This window comes from Lolium perenne, chromosome 1, assembly GCF_019359855.2.
Source record: "Lolium perenne isolate Kyuss_39 chromosome 1, Kyuss_2.0, whole genome shotgun sequence".
Lineage (NCBI taxonomy): Eukaryota > Viridiplantae > Streptophyta > Magnoliopsida > Poales > Poaceae > Lolium > Lolium perenne.
In genome coordinates this window covers 76,134,207-76,151,630 of record NC_067244.2, presented here as the reverse complement: position 1 = coordinate 76,151,630, position 17,424 = coordinate 76,134,207, and the positions used below count along the sequence as shown (strand labels likewise).

At 42.0% G+C, this 17,424-nt stretch overlaps 1 protein-coding gene and 1 long non-coding RNA gene across 2 annotated transcripts; one reads left to right on the top strand and one right to left on the bottom strand.

Annotated features, from left to right (window-relative positions):
* Window positions 1-237: 237 nt before the first annotated feature.
* LOC127331451 (uncharacterized) lies at window positions 238-759 on the bottom strand. Its single transcript, XM_051357632.1, has one exon. It carries the CDS (start codon window positions 757-759, stop codon window positions 238-240), a length of 522 nt encoding a protein of 173 aa, XP_051213592.1.
* Window positions 760-3,350: 2,591 nt separating this feature from the next.
* On the top strand, window positions 3,351-5,454 carry LOC139838515 (uncharacterized). Its single transcript, XR_011755594.1, has 3 exons — window positions 3,351-3,427; window positions 4,136-4,189; window positions 5,251-5,454. It is a non-coding gene; the product is annotated as an uncharacterized lncRNA (long non-coding RNA).
* Window positions 5,455-17,424: the final 11,970 nt, after the last annotated feature.

Genomic DNA, 17,424 nt, shown 5'->3' with positions numbered 1-17,424 from the left:
CCACTCAGCTTCCTTGAGCTCTCGAATAAAACCAGTTTTTTGGAGCCGATTAACTTCTTCGCCGATGGCTTTTCTTTTTGGTTCTGAGAAACGACGCAATGTCTGCTGCACCGGTTTGGCTTTGGGGTCAACATTAAGGGCGTGCCCAGCGAGTTCCCTGGGAATACCTGACATGTCGGATGGTTCGCATGCAAATATTTCCCAGCTCTCATGGAGGAACTCGATGAGAGCGCTTTCCTATGCGGTAATAAGGTTTGCCGATACATTGACCGTCTTCTTCGGATCAGAGGGGTGCACTTGATGCTTCTTTGCTTCCTTTGTAATATCGAACTCGTCGGATTTGGTGTTTCGATTATCAGTAGGTGGTTGTGTATGATCGGTGATTGCATCGATTGCATTGAGTTCCTCCATGACTCCGAACTTGGAAGCGATCTTCTGAAATTCTCTGTCGCAGTTATCAGAACGAGAAAAACTCCCGTAAACAGTTATTGCTATCCCATTGTTGCCTGGCATATTTAACTTCAAATATGCGTAATGAGGAACCACCATAAATTTCGCGAACGCTGGCCTGCCGAGGATGGTGTGGTACTGTGATTCCCAATCAACTACCTCGAACTCGAGCTTCTCCTTTCTGAAATTTCTAGATGTGCCGAAAACGACATCCAGTGAAATTTTACCGAGGGGATAAGCGGGTCGGGTTGGGATGATGCCATGGAAGCCAATATCATATATTTTTAGCATATTGACCGATAATCCCATTGCTTTTATCATGCTTGCGAACAAAAGATTTAGGCCGCTTTCTCCATCCATGAACACCTTGCTCAAGTTGTATCCTCCAATCTGTGCTTCAAGAACTAGGACAGCGTGACCGGGCCTAGGACGGCTATCGGGTGGTCTGCTCTGCTGAACAAGATGCTTTGATCGGACCAATCGATGTAATCGGGCACCGCTGCCATAGCTACTTCTGCAAATTTTATTTCTCATGAAAACTTCTTGGCTTCTCTTTTCGAAAAACTGCTCTTATGAATCATGTTCACTTGACCTTGAGATGGAGGATAAACTTCAGTTGGTACGTAAATATCTTAGCCTGGTGTATACTGCTGCGGGTAGCTGTAAGCTACTGTTCTTTTTTCTGCCGAACAAGGTTTTGCCTCTGATTCGGACCTTAACTCGTCACAGAACTTCTGAATGTCGAGGAACTGCCAATAATCTCTAAGTAAATGAGTGGCCTTCTCGACGTTATCCTTCGGGTCGATATAAGAGTGCAAATAACATGGCACGTAAGGCTGTTCCGTAGCCAATAAATAAGTTGTACGGAGGAGGTTCTTGCTGGATTGCGCATTGTAGCATCCCTTCTCGCACTATCGAAGGTGACTCACGGCTTGTTCTTCTTCTTCACGGCGTAGATCTCTTCGCCTCTTCCGTTGCTCCTCTCTGCTACCAAAGCGCCTTCGCTGCTGTTTCTGGGTAAGCCTACTGAAGCTGTCAGTGGAACAATGGTTTCTGGAGCCGAAGTCCTTAGCTTGACGCGTTTGAACTGGGAAGTCAGAGAAATCATTCGGAATCGATGATGAAGTGGACTGTAATGTCCCAGGTTTAGAGACGATCGAGGGGTAGATTTTAGAAAGGGATGTGCATTGCATCGTAAATTCTGGGGAAATTTCGCGCTTTTTAAAGAAAACTGCATCAAAGGGGGGAAAGTTTATCTCTCGACACCTTACAGGGTTAGGGTTTCGAGAGTGCGATAAATTTGGACCTCACTTAGCTCAATTAGGGTTTTTGAGAAGAGAGAGGGGGTTAGTGCATCACAACTTTAAGTTGCATGATTGAATTCAAACAACTTGTGTTTGAATTTCAAATTCAAACATCACATGATTATTTCATAATTCAAATTGAGGTAATTCATTAAACAAATATAAATAATCAAGAATATAAATAGTACATCTATTAAGTAAAGCTCATTAGAGAAACATTGAGCTTTATTGCTAATCACACAAGATACAAAGTCATTTACAATATCCAGAATTGAATTATGAAATACTAGTTGAATGCCCGTGCGCTGCCACGGTTAATCCCGTGTGTTCTTGAACAGTCACATGTACTATTTTATAAACATTTAGATTCCAATTCGATTGAAGATATTACTTAGGTAGTTGTGAAGTGTTTGTGCATGAAAAAAATTATAGACATGCTTTAGTTGATTTCTAATTGCATGGTGACTTAGTTTGCCCTCTTGTTTTCCTCTGAGCTTCCTTCTGCTCCGCCCTCTTCTTGATGCTTGTTGTCAACATCAAATCTCTTTTCTCAGCCTAGCGTTTGGATCACCATTTGTCATGAAGATGCAGATCGGAATATTTGCCATCTACAAACAAGAAAGTGCAATATTAGTACCTTGAGACATGCTTCAGAAAAGTATAGCAACATCATTTGGGGCTAGGAGAAAATCAGGCCACTATGAACTGAAACGAACATTTCCATTCTACTAACAATGTGTTCATGATATATATCCATGAAAAATCAATGAATAGACAAGCCACTTGAACTAATTATTAGGAAGGCAAGCACGGTAAGATTAAGGTGGCAGTAGTTGGGCATTTAAGGCGGGGTGGCCATTGGAAACAAGAACCGAGGAGCCAGCTTCACCAACAGCTCCACACAACGTAACTCTTGGCTGATTTATGAAGAGATCCAACACTCTTCTCCATCTGGCCATCCAGAGTGATCCAGGTACATATAAAATGATTATATATGTAAAATATCTTGCTCAAATACTCTTGTGTAAACCATATACTCCCTCTGTTACATAATTCTTGTCGTGGTTGTTGTAACATCCCAAAATCCATACATTTTCAAATTCATGCATTGCATCATTGCATTATACCAAAGTTCAGTTTTAAAAGAGTTTTAATTCTTTTCATGCATAAAATCAATTTCTATACCAAGTTTTGCTAATAGTTTATTAGTTCAAACACATAAACTATATGCGTCTAAGTGCTCGCTGGACTGGAACATTGTTCCACGGTGTCCAGCAGTATACTGATAATTTTTACGAATGTTATGAACTCTATATAAACAATTAGAGATCTGAAGCTAAAACTAGAAAATAAAACCAAAGAAAAAGAAATTAGGAAGAAAAAAGAAAGGAACGACTTGGCCAAGCTGGTGGCAAACCAGCCATCTCCCGCTCCTGTGCGCGTACGCGCGAGCGCACGCGGCCGTGTCGGCCACGCATCCAAACAGCCCAGCTCCCGCGCGCCGCCGGCCGAAGGCCCACGCGGCCGCCCAAACCCTAGGGAGCCACAGCTCCCTATAAATATCGCCCCAGGCAGCCCCCAAACGCACACCCCAGACGCGCCGCGCGATCTCCCTCTCTCTGCCGCTGCACGCGAAGGCCCGCAGCCTCGCCATCCTCTTTCGCGCCGCCACGGTAATCCCTGAATCAAATCTGAATCGTAGTTTGAGCTAGCTCATTATAATCTTTGAAATTTCGTAGCTATAGATATAGACTTCCGTTTGAAATACTGGTTCTTGCGTTAGGTTTGTAATTAGATTCTCTACAACTTTCGTGTAGTACGTTTTTCTATCCGAGCAACTTGTTCGGACAACTTTTCGAACACCACTAGATTTTTACCGTGTATTGTAAAATCCATAACATGAGTTCTACACGTCGGTTTTTGACAAATTGTATATCGTTGGAATCAGTAAAATGCGTAGTTTATTTTAGACATTTTGCATGTCGGTTTTTAGACACTTTATTTTCGCGGTATTTTTATGATCCGCAACATCGTTCTTCGGCTATAAAATAATTTCTACAACTTATTTACGTGAGATTAGTTTTACTAAGGCTATCAAATGAAACCCGTCATCCAGTAGTACTAAGATCTATGTTTTGTTACTACGTTATAGTTGGTGCTTTACTTCATGTCGGTTTAGTCTATGTTATGTGACGATAGTAATACGCAACTGTGTTAACAAGGCTATAAAACGGAACTCATGGCATAATGCATGTAGTAGGTAACTAGAGAACAACTAAGTGGTGTGATCTCGATTAAGATACATATTGCATTCATGTTTTCATGTTTGTGCATATCCATGTACACGCCGTGTTCATGGTACGTTGTTTGTTTGTCTGTAGATTGTCCGGAGTGTAAAGAGTGCGACTGCGGTGATTGTCTGAACAACAACGAAGGCAAGTGTCACACACCGTTTCTGTCCTATTATTTTTCTATGCACTTTGTAGTTATTTTCAGTAGCTATCCATCTGTAGGATTGTTTTAAAAATATATATTGCTATGCTATGAACACCTATTAGAACAGCCACATGTTCAACACTTGATTCTTTTGTCGCCACCGTATTGTTGTTTGCTTAGCAATGCTATCTTAGATGCGTGGATTGGGTTATCATGATAAGTTTAGATGAATAAAATATTTTGATATAATGAAAACAACCTGAATAATGAAACACCTGGGCGGATTGGTAAGACGGGAGCGTCTGCACGGTGAACAATGGTGGGGATTGCCGTCCAGGGATCAAAGAGATTGGACAGGTTTCTTGTTTAGTAGCTTCCGTGTACAGCCGCATGTCATATGGGCTCTGGCTTGACTAAGTAAGTTGTAGGAACCCGACCTGACGTGACTAGCAGATGTAGCTGTGTAGGTTGGCATGGGTCCGTCCAGATGGCTTGGGGTCCTACTTCTGAAAACGGTCTCGACTTAGTCTTTTCCCGACCATTTGAGCAAATTGAGCATCATGGTAAAAGGGGCTGACTAGGTCATGTGGGTAAAGTGTACAATCCTCTCGAGAGTGTCAAACTAAGTACTTAGCCGTGTCCCCGGTTACGGACAACTATGAGCAACTAGGCATGTTACTGTTTGGAAGATCTCAGCATTCCAATTTCTTAATAAAACTTGATGGGACAAACAATGGGTTTAGGAGCATGCAAAGCTAGGCTGGCTTGTGTCTACATGGGTCTATGCTAGCATGTCCATAGATGTTTAGGAGCATATGAAGCCGACTGTCTTGGTGCAGCATGGGTTGTGCTAATATGTTTTTAAACGGTGTTTCTAAAGAAATAAAATGATTTATAAAAGATAGGGAAAATATTGCTTTCCGCAAATGAGCATAAACTCCACATGCCAAATGAGCACGTAGTTGTTAGGCGCCATTATATATATCCACCAAATAGTGACATTTGCCAATACAATTCCAAATGTATTGACCCTGCGTGGCTGCAACGTTTTATGTTGCAGGTTACTCCGAGGACGAGTAAGGTATCGCTTTTAGGTCGCGAGCTTCCACTCAACATGTTCGCCTGTGGCGTGATGGAGCTCTTTGAATTTATTTGTTTTCCGCTTTGAACTCTATTATTTGAGCTAGCCATGAGCTATGCAAGTTGTAATAAATATATTTTGGATCATACCTTGTAATAAATGAAGCATTTGCTATTCTGTTTATTCATCGAACTGTGTGTGCTAGCGAGTCAATCCAGGGACTAGCACATTATGCACAGAGATCCAATCCTTACCGGGTTGAATCGCTTCAGTTATAGTTCAGATTTTTCCTAAAACCACGACAAGAATTATGGAACGGACAGAGTAACATGTTACATTTTCCTACCAGAACAAAGGGGTAGATTTCGTGTTGAGTGTGTTTTATTTCTCTAAATTAGATCAACATAAGATATGGTATGTACTTTTTCCTAGACCATCCAGTACATTCTTGCACACTCGCTACATATAAAGCATTTAAGAGTAGGCTTCGCAGTTTCAAATAAAAAAGAACCGTATCAAGCAAAGATTAAATAAAAAGTGAGATGTTTTAGCACAAGCGAACACACATAACACATCAAGTCATTAAATTAATGCATAACTCTAAATATTTGGGTCAGTAGAACACATAAAGGAGCATATAAATTATTCAATCAATTATCTCAATCACCATGACACCTAGGGTGGTTTTAAGTATCCATCTATTTAACCATAAATTTGAGAGATACACATATCTGAATTAAGCAAATAATTGTGAAACCTCACCCTGTTCATACCCCAAAAAACAACCTAGATGAGTGGTGACACTTCAATGTTTAGTTAACAACATATGGTATAGAATAAAAGTTAATCACTTAATCTGCATATTTATCCTGAGAAGTTGAAAACAAATAGTTGTATTTTGTTCTATATTCTGGAAGGTGACATGGACTACGACTTAGTTGCAAAAATTTGAGAATACCTTCATGCCATTAGCATCCACTAAAAATAAGCGCATGCATCCAAGCTTATGCTTCTGCATTGGTCTCTTTTGCTTAGACACGGGAAAGGACAGCAGTAAGAGATCAAAACCTCGGCCATAATTTGCACTTAACTGCCATGGAAAAAATCTGCATATGGTTGTAGATTTATGATTTTGAATGTAAAGAGTAGAAGAAATGAGATGCATGTGGATTTAACTCGTTTTGGCTGTTTTGTACGCAGTATGTGCCGATTGAGCCCAACATTAGTACCAAAACGGACGAGCAGTTTTAGAAACATAAAAAAAACTAAGAGATTAGTCTGCCAGATCCATCACATAGCATATACACACATGCACAAAGCTCACAACTTATTTTATTTCACCATTAATACTTGAAAGATCATAAGACTAAGAGATTACTGCTTTTATTTGTTGAACTCTATCCCCGGTCAGTTTCCACCTCATGTGATCGATGCAGAAAGAACTCAGGCTAAGGTGGCCTTTGGGTTCTAGGGATACCTTTTGGACAGGAAAGAAATCCATCAAGCAGTTCTTGAATTTCTGCAGAATAAAGAGTTGAAGAAGGATAGGGAGAAGTCACTGATGAAGGATAGGGAGGGGAGTGGGGGGCGAGAGGAGAGGCGTACCTCGACGTGGTAACTAAAGTGAGAATTCTCATGGTAGCCGATATGACCATTTATTTTCAAATTGATGCTTCAAGAAAGAATATGCACAAATTTCTTAGCTCAAAAACGAGCTGCATACCTACAGATTACAAGAAATAAATTTAGTATCATGCATTCTAAAAACTATTTGGACGAGGAAATTTTTTACGTATGATAGTGGGTCATTCAATATTCATAGAGGTCAAAGAAAGCTCGTAATACTTTTAATGCAAAAATATTTCTACTCAAACTCACGGGCTGCGAAACAAGGTAGGTCAATCATCTGCATTGCAGATTTTGGAAGGACATATGTATGAAAAGTTCATTACTACGCAACCGATGAAAATATGATGAAGAGTATTCACTAAGAAATCTGAAGTGGCGATATCCACTATGGAAGTACCCATCAAATGATCATGAGAAACTTATCAGAGATATAAAACTGGTAGCAAGATGTCAAGATGACGCCAAACATGTATGTTTCAGAAAAAGGTCTCTAACACCTGCAGGAGTAGTCAAAATCAACATAGAAAGGAAATTCCTATTGTGAAAGATCGATAAAATTGACTTAATATCGATGCATGCAAATGTAAACTATCCAACACACTTTTCCATGGTAAATGATCACTCATAGTACCTAATTGACAACCTGAGTGATGCATTGACGCTAGAAACTCAAACAAACTGCACAACTTTGCAGCCCGGTAACCAATGCCAGCTGGATTGTGAAACACCTCACCAGCATGAATCACGCTACCTTCTAATCTAGCCATCAGTATAAGCGACCCCATTTGAATCCTCTCCCCGTCCGCACCTTCTTGGCATGCAGTTTCAGCTCCGATGGATTTAGTTTACCCCAAATCCGACAACCCAACACAAAATATCTCTCCCACAAGCCATTTCCGGGTCGCATACCTCCTCCACCATGGTGAAGCCTCTTCGACCTGCGCCCACCGACACTTCAACCATGCCACCGCGATCCTCAAACTTATGAGTCACTCCTCCTCATCACTTCAGTACTATATATTTTACCTAGGACCGAAGCTCCATGCACAGATACCTCCATCTTGTATGCATTTCAATTATTCCCATTGTCGCTGGCTTGTACTGTGCATTTATTAAAAATTTATAATGCTAAACAAATTGAAAGCAGTTTCTGTTTGACACTTCCAAGCAAATATATATTTTAGTAATATAGATTAGAACTCCAAGTGTTGATAATCATTGCAAAAATTTGGGTAAGAGAGTGTACTTAAGTCATGGCATAGATACATTTATACTTTTCTGATTATTGAGTTTGTTTATGAAATTTTCAAAAATAAAGATGGTTATACTGTATATAAAGGATCTCGCAAAAAAAGTATATAAAGATGAAAAATAAAAGGGAAACAAACTGTGACTACCAGCATATGCTTCTGATCCCTCAAGATTACTCTGGTACTGGTATTCGGTATTCGCTCATCTTCAGAATACATGGATTTAGTTATAGCATTTCTCGTCTTGAATGAAAAGAGAAAATCTGCACCGAATGAAATTAATTCAGAATTAAAGAATGAGTGATCTAAGTAAAACAATTGGCAGAAATAAATTTGGAAAATTGGATATGAGTAATACATAGAGACACAAATGGTAGTTTATATCAGGGCCGCAGACTAATAGAAATATTCCATTTCCATTTTGAATACAATGGTATACTCTTGCCCTTGAATTTACTTGAAGAAACTGTAGGCCGGCAGAATCCTTGCACAAGAGATTGATACGATTCTGCAAGGTGACAGTGACAAGCACATCTAGGATGGAACTCGAATTGAATTCAGATAAGCTGACTTTGCAAGGAAATCGTGTTCTTCTAGTAGTAGAAAAATGATACAGAACACATATTCAACAGCACCTTGCATACGCATCACGAATTGCTGATTTGCTCATGTCCATGTACTGTCCTAGTCTGTTTTCAGATACTCATCGCCATGAATCTCCACAGCTGAACAAATCTTTACAATATTTATCAACTCTTGGATTTGGTTATTTATCTAGCAATGTAATAAGTAAAAAACCACGAAGAATGTTAACAGAACCAGAAAAGAAGGCTTGTTGTAAACAAAGGCTACTGGAGAAGACAGTGCGGATGTCGTGAAAAAAGCATGCTGACCTTTGGCTTCCATGGCGGAGAAAACAAGGATCTGTGCCCAGGGTCAACACGGATGGTCGCGTGGCCGGCAGTTGGGATAGAAATCATGCCGCCTCCAGGCCACGCCGCGGACATCCACCAGGAGATGCAGTGCTGCCCCGATCCCCAGCTTGTTGGCGTCGGTGTACAAGGATATTTGCGTACACGGCGCGCAGAGGGGATGGCCGAGGCGACGACTTTGGTTCTCTCAAGCTTGGAGTGATTGGGGTGAGTCCGGGCATGGCGCACGGTGCCTCTGCATCCGGCGGCGGGGCCAATGCAACATGCGGTTGAGGAGGCGGCTCCTCGCCTGAATGGAGATAAGGGGGCGTCGCAGAGGGGACGGAGGGGTGGCGGTGCGAGAGGGGGATCCAAGAAGGTCGTGGGGAAGACGGACATGGGCATGGGCATGGTCGTGGGGAAGATTGGCTGCTGCCATGGTGGTTCCAATCGGGAGAGATGTGAAGAGCATCGGTTTTTCAATTTGCGGGATCGCTCCGTGCGTTTTTTTTCGTGCGGGGTGGGTAGTGACAGCACACACACACAGCCAGAGGAGTCACCAAATGATGCCAGGCCCTGTTGTCGACCAGATAGGCAAAGAGTTGGGCATATATAAACTTTTCACAGCCCAAACCCTAGCCATTTCATCGGCAACAACTCAAGTGGTAAGAACACCAAGAACAGCAAGAACAGGTGAACAGCTAGAGCTGCTCAACCTATTCCAGTAACAAGCAGAATCAAATCAAGCATCACCAGCAAGCCAGGAGGAGCAGGGCAAGCACATAAATCCAACCATAAGCAAATCCACTACACCAACACTCATTCTAGGAGCTGGAGTGAGGTATACACAAAGAATCATGGGCAAACATCTGTTTTGCTCATAAATAAGCATGTGCATCAAACACACACAAGCCATAGGGTGTGAGTACCCTGTTTGTGTCATCATCTGGCTACCAAGTCAGTTGGTGCAAGAAAATATGGGTGAAGCAAATAGGAAATCACCAAGGGAACACTGGTTAACCAAAACAGTGGCATAACCAAGGCAATCCATCAATGAAATGATCCTATCTATTCAACCAAAGTCACCTAGCACCTAAAACCTAGCACACCATCAGACAGATAGACAATATGTGTCTATTCTTGTTTGTCAACATCAAATCACTGGAAATCCAACAAGGGATTAGCCAGTAATGCATTCACTAAGCTACAACAAGCCAACAAAGGTGGGAGCTACCTAAACAGCAATGAATTGCTGTCAAGGTCACCTCAACCACTTAACCAGTCCAAACAAATAAACCATGCACAGTTATCATCACCCAGAAGGGTTCAAAAGAGGGCTAGAGTACCCAACCAAGTGTTGGCATCCATCTAGCCCTGCCAAATTTAATGAAATGATCATTACTGCAAAGCAGTTCACATCACTTATCCATTTAGTAAAGCAAGGTGATACAAATAAGTGAATCACACAAGTAATTGATGCACCAGAACCTTGCAGATGATCCAATGGATCATTGCAAGCATCAGCAACTGCTTGAGCAAGCAAAAGCCTGCACCAGCACAAAGCATGGGATACACAGTCACCAGGATAAGCACCAGACAGGCACAGGCAGTAAGTAAAGCAAACAATAAACAAGCAGTTGATGATCACTTGATCACCAGAGCTTGCTAAAGCATGCTAGAACCAACTCTAGCATCAATACATTGACCATATGAATTAAACAGCCACATTTCATAATGAATTGCATCACAGATAAGCAAATGAGCTAAATACAATTGTATCCAGAAGCACACCATCACTGGATGGTGCTGCCTAGCCAACAAACATGCTCAATGGAGCATTTCCAGGAATTATAGCACAAGGGATAGCACACCAGGAGCACTGGCTCTTGAAAATGGCAAGGATTACACACAGTAATCAAGCCAGGGCAAGTAATTGAATACACTTGATGATCTAGCAAGAGTAGTATCAAGCACAGAGGCACAGGGATAGTTTCAAGCAATAAATGCAAGCATAAGCAAGCACATAGCTTAGAAAAAATTGCACAGAATCATGCATAGCAAAGCAGGGCAGCACCGTAGCAGTCACCATGGCTGTAGCAAGGCAGAGCTACGCACAACAGCATCACAAGCACATGCATGGCCACAGAAGCAATGGCCATGGCCAGCAGAGCGCAGCAGCAGCACACACAGTAGCAACATAGGCACAGCAGCAGCATACGCATAGAAGACCAGGCAAGAAAAAGAAGGAGCAGAGTTGTGAGAGATAGGAGGAGGCGTGGAGCACTTACAGGTGAAGCGGGCCGGCGAACACGGCCGTGGCGGCCACAGCGGCACACGCCGGGCGAACGGCGGCGCCAGCCAAGCCCGGCCGCGGCAAAGCCGCCGCTCCAGCACCACCACAGCGAGGCTCACGGTGGCGCCAGGGCGCCAGGAACACCAGGAGGAAGGTCCACGGCGTCTCCGACGCGCGGCGGCGGCGAAAGCCGAAACCCCAGGCGCACGGAGGGGTCGGTGGCGTGCAAACGAGGACGAGGGCGTCAGATCGACGCGAACCACCATGTCCGCCGTCGAGAGGCGGTCCAGATCCGCATCATCTCGTCGCCGGCGATGGCCGGAGATGGCCGGATTTAATCGATGACGGCGGAGGCGATTTTGGGCTGGTCCAACCTAACCTGCTCGGCCGCCTGACAGGTGGGCCCAAGGGGCAATTAAGTCTTTTCACAAATTCATTTAAACCAGAAACTTTGAAATTATATAGAAAATGGTTAAAAGCTCTAAAAAAATAATTAAAAATATGAAAAAAGCTCAGCATAAAATTCTCTATCAGAATAAAATATCAAAAGGAATTTTTGAAGACAACTAAGATTAAGTCCTAATTTGATGATTACTATAATCATTTAAATCACACTTTATATTTTCAAAAATGAAAATAAGTCCATAAATTCTTTTGGACTTTAAAAACACCTTGACAACATTTCAAGGTAGTATTTTACCCTAAACAGAGTATCCCTAAATTGTTCTTAGTATTTAAATCTCACATAAAATGATAAGACACCGGAAGGGGGGAACAAACCCTAAAAATGGAAAGCATGCATAATTGCTTCTTTAACCATTGCCCTTATCGGACAATGATGCTATTTTTCAGCAACAGAGGACAAGGGTCAGTCCACACCATCCAACTGCAACACTTTGCAGTGTTCAGGCAAGTTCATCACTTGCTCATGTCATTGGAGTATTTTTACCAAATTACTTGCAAAGTACTATGCTTATCACTATTGCATAAAAAACAAAATCACTATTTTCATAACTATGAATATGACTATGTGGTGGGCAATGGAACCATGGATTGTGTTGACATGGTGGAGGTTCCATTGCAAGGGTTATATCCATCTAGGATTAAACAACAAATGTCGTCCAGTGATTCTTGTGCCGTAATAACCGTGTTAACCATAAGATCTGGAGTGGGACAGAGTAGTCAAAAGTGTTTCCACCTCTCGTTCATCAACGGATGCACATTACCGTATGCACTTGATCTCGAGAGACAAGCTGCAGGGTGGGGATCCCGTTGAAGTCTCCACGGTAATGTGGTCTATGATGGGTTGCAACTGCCGGCGTAGGAATTTATGGTAGAGCCCTGAATTGACGTCGTGGTCGGGGGCCGTCCTTAATTGGTATAAGAGCACCGGCGAGGACCCAGGGTCGGAGATTGCAACAAAGGGTGGGTGTTCGAGGTAGCGGAGGAACATGATTGGCTAGACCTTATACCGGGCCTCACACCGAAGGAAGTGTGGACGAGAAAGCTGCCCGGTTGGCACCAAGGTTAAGATCTCTTATGGGTAAAGCAACACACCTCTGCAGAGTGTAATGAATCGTGACCTGTCATTCCCTGTTCCGGGTTTTGGAACTGCGAATGCTGCCGGAAAGGAACTCCATGAAGTTCTAGTAAACCGGTGAAGGCTGACGGACATAGTTCTTCTGAATAAAAGCAACCTCTTGAAGAAATGATTATCAAAACCTGCATTGGTATTAGACTTTCTGGTCTGATATCGTAGCTAGTGCATGATACGCGTACAGCACGCGTCCGTTGGGAACCCCAAGAGGAAGGTGTGATGCGTACAACGGCAAGTTTTCCCTCAGTAAGAAACCAAGGTTTATCGAACCAGTAGGAGCCAAGAAGCACGTTGAAGGTTGATGGCGGCGAGATGTAGTGCGGCGCAACACCAGGGATTCCGGCGCCAACGTGGAACCTGCACAACACAACCAAAGTACTTTGCCCCAACGAAACAGTGAGGTTGTCAATCTCACCGGCTTGCTGTAACAAAGGATTAGATGTATAATGTGGATGATGATTGTTTGCAGAAAACAGTAGAACGAGTATTATAGTAGATTGTATTCGATTAAAAGAATGGACCGGGGTCCACAGTTCACTAGAGGTGTCTCTCCCATAAGAATAAGCACGTTGGGTGAACAAATTACAGTTGGGCAATTGACAAATAAAGAGGGCATGACAATGCACATACATGATATGATGAATATTGTGAGATTTAATTGGGCATTACGACAAAGTACATAGACCGCTATCCAGCATGCATCTATGCCTAAAAAGTCCACCTTCAGGTTATCATCCGAACCCCTTCCAGTATTAAGTTGCAAACAACAGATAATTGCATTAAGTATGGTGCATAATGTAATCAATAACTACATCCTCGGACATAGCATCGATGTTTTATCCCTAGTGGCAACAGCACATCCACAACCTTAGAACTTTCTGTCACTGTCCCAGATTTAATGGAGGCATGAACCCACTATCGAGCATAAATACTCCCTCTTGGAGTTAAGAGTAAAAACTTGGCCAGAGCCTCTACTAATAACGGTGAGCATGCAAGATCATAAACAACACATAGGTAATAGATTGATAATTAACATAGCATAGTATTCTCTATCCATCGGATCCCAACAAACACAACATATAGCATTACAGATAGATGATCTTGATCATGTTAGGCAGCTCACAAGACCCGACAATGAAGCACAATTAGGAGAAGACGACCATCTAGCTACTGCTATGGACCCATAGTCTAGGGGTGAACTACTCACTCATCACTCCGGAGGCGACCATGGCGGTGAAGAGTCCTCCGGGAGATGATTCCCCTCTCCGGTAGGGTGCCGGAGGCGATCTCCTGAATCCCCCGAGATGGGATTGGCGGCGGTGTCTCTGGAAGGTTTTCCGTATCGTGGCTCTCGGTACTGGGGGTTTCGCGACGAAGGCTATAAGTAGGCGGAGGAGATAGGTCAGGGGGCCACATGAGGGCCCCACACGCTAGGTCGGCGCGGCCAAGGGCCAGGCCGCGCCGCCCTAGTGTTTGGCCACCTCGTGGCCCCACTTCGTATCATCTTCGGTCTTCTGGAAGCTTCGTGGAAAATAGGCCCCTGGGCGTTGATTTCGTCCAATTTCGAGAATATTTCCTTACTAGGATTTCTGAAACCAAAAACAGCAGAAAACAGCAACTGGCTCTTCGGCATCTCGTTAATAGGTTAGTGCCGGAAAATGCATAAATATGACATAAAGTATGCATAAAACATGTAGATATCATCAATAATGTGGCATGGAACATAAGAAATTATCGATACGTCGGAGACGTATCAGCATCCCCAAGCTTAGTTTATGCTCGTCCCGAGCAGGTAAATGATAACAAAGATAATTTCTGGAGTGACATGCCATCATAACCTTGATCATACCATTGTAAGCATATGTAATGAATGCAGTGATCAAAACAATGGTAAATGACATGAGTAAACAACTGAATCATAAAGCAAAGACTTTTCATGAATAGTACTTCAAGACAAGCATCAATAAGTCTTGCATAAGAGTTAACTCATAAAGCAATAATTCAAAGTAAAGGTATTGAAGCAACACAAAGGAAGATTAAGTTTCAGCGGTTGCTTTCAACTTGTAACATGTATATCTCATGGATAGTTGTCAATGCAAAGTAATATAACAAGTGCAATATGCAAGTATGTAGGAATCAATGCACAGTTCACACAAGTTTTTGCTTCTTGAGATGGAGAGAAATAGGTGAACCGACTCAACATAAAAGTAAAAGAATGGGCCCTTCGCAGAGGGAAGCATTGATTGCTATATTTTTGCTAGAGCTTTGGTTTTGAAAATAAGAAACAATTTTGTCAACGGTAGTAATAAAGCATATGTGTTATGTAAATTATATCCTACAAGTTGCAGGCCTCATGCATAGTATACTAATAGTGCCCGCACCTTGTCCTAATTAGCTCGGATTACCTGGATTATCATCGCAATGCATATGTTTTAACCAAGTGTCACAAAGGGGTACCTCTATGCCGCCTGTACAAAGGTCTAAGGAGAAAGCTCGCATCGGATTTCTCGCTATTGATTATTCTCAACTTAGACATCCATACCGGGACAACATAGACAACAGATAATGGACTCCTCTTTTATGCATAAGCATTCAACAATTAATTTTCTCATATGAGATTGAGGATATTTGTCCAAAACTGAAACTTCCACCATGGATCATGGCTTTAGTTAGCGGCCCAATGTTCTTCTCTAACATTATGCATGCTCTAACCATTCTAGCGGTAAATCTCCCTTACTTCAGACAAGACGAACATGCATAGCAACTCACAAGATATTCAACAAAGAGTAGTTGATGGCGTCCCCAGGAACATGGTTATCTCTCAACAAGCAACTTAATAAGAGATAAAGTGCATAAGTACATATTCAATACCACAATAGTTTTTAGGCTATTTGTCCCATGAGCTATATATTGTAAAGGTAAAGGATAGAAATTTTAAAGGTAGCACTCAAGCAATTTACTTTGGAATGGCGGAGAAATACCATGTAGTAGGTAGGTATGGTGGACACAAATGGCATAGTGGTTGGCTCAAGGATTTTGGATGCATGAGAAGTATTCCCTCTCGATACAAGGCTTAGGCTAGCAAGGCTATTTGAAACAAACACAAGGATGAACCGGTGCAGCAAAACTCACATAAAAGACATATTGTAAACATTATAAGACTCTACACCGTCTTCCTTGTTGTTCAAACTCTTTACTAGAAATTATCTAGACCTTAGAGAGACCAATTATGCAAACCAAATTTTAGCAAGCTCTATGTATTTCTTCATTAATAGGTGCAAAGTATATGATGCAAGAGCTTAAACATGAGCACAACAATTGCCAAGTATCACATTATCCAAGACATTTTAGAATTACTACATGTAGCATTTCCCGATTCCAACCATATAACAAATTAACGAAGAAGATTCAACCTTCGCCATGAATATTATGAGTAAAGCCTAAGGACATATTTATCCATATGCAACAGCGGAGCGTGTCTCTCTCCCACACAGTGAATGCTAGGATCCATTTTATTCAAACAAAACAAAAACAAAAACAAACCGACGCTCCAAGCAAAGTGCATAAGATGTGATGGAATAAAAATATAGTTTCACTAGAGGAACCTGATAATGTTGTCGATGAAGAAGGGGATGCCTTGGGCATCCCCAAGCTTAGACGCTTGAGTCTTCTTGAAATATGCAGGGGTGAACCACCGGGGCATCCCCAAGCTTAGAGCTTTCACTCTCCTTGATCATATTGTATCATCCTCCTCTCTTGATCCTTGAAAACTTCCTCCACACCAAACTCAAAACAACTCATTAGAGGGTTAGTGCACAATTAAAATTCACATGTTCAGAGGTGACATAATCATTCTTAACACTTCTGGACATTGCACAAAGCTACTGAAAGTTAATGGAATAGAAAAATCCATCAAGCATAGCAAAACAGGCAATGCGAAATAAAAGGCAGAATCTGTCAAAACAGAACAGTTCGTAAAGATGAATTTTATTGAGGCACCAGACTTGCTCAAATGAAAATTCTCAAATTGAGTGAAAGTTGCGTACATATCTGAGGATCACTCACGTAAATTGGCATAATTTTCTGAGTTACCTACAGAGAATTAGGCCCAGATTCGTGACAGCAAAGAAATCTGTTTCTGCGCAGTAATCCAAATCTAGTATGAACCTTACTATCAAAGACTTTACTTGGCACAACAATGCAACAAAATAAGATAAGGAGAGGTTGCTACAGTAGTAACAATTTCCAAGACTCAAATATAAAATAAAAGTGCAGTAGTAAAAACATGGGTTGTCTCCCATAAGAGCTTTTCTTTAACGCCTTTCAGCTAGGCGCAGAAAGTGTATATCAAGTATTATCAAGAGACGAAACATCGACATCATAATTTGTTCTAATGATAGAATCAAAAGGTAACTTCATTCTCTTTCTAGGGAAGTGTTCCATACCTTTCTTGAGAGGAAATTGCTATTTAAT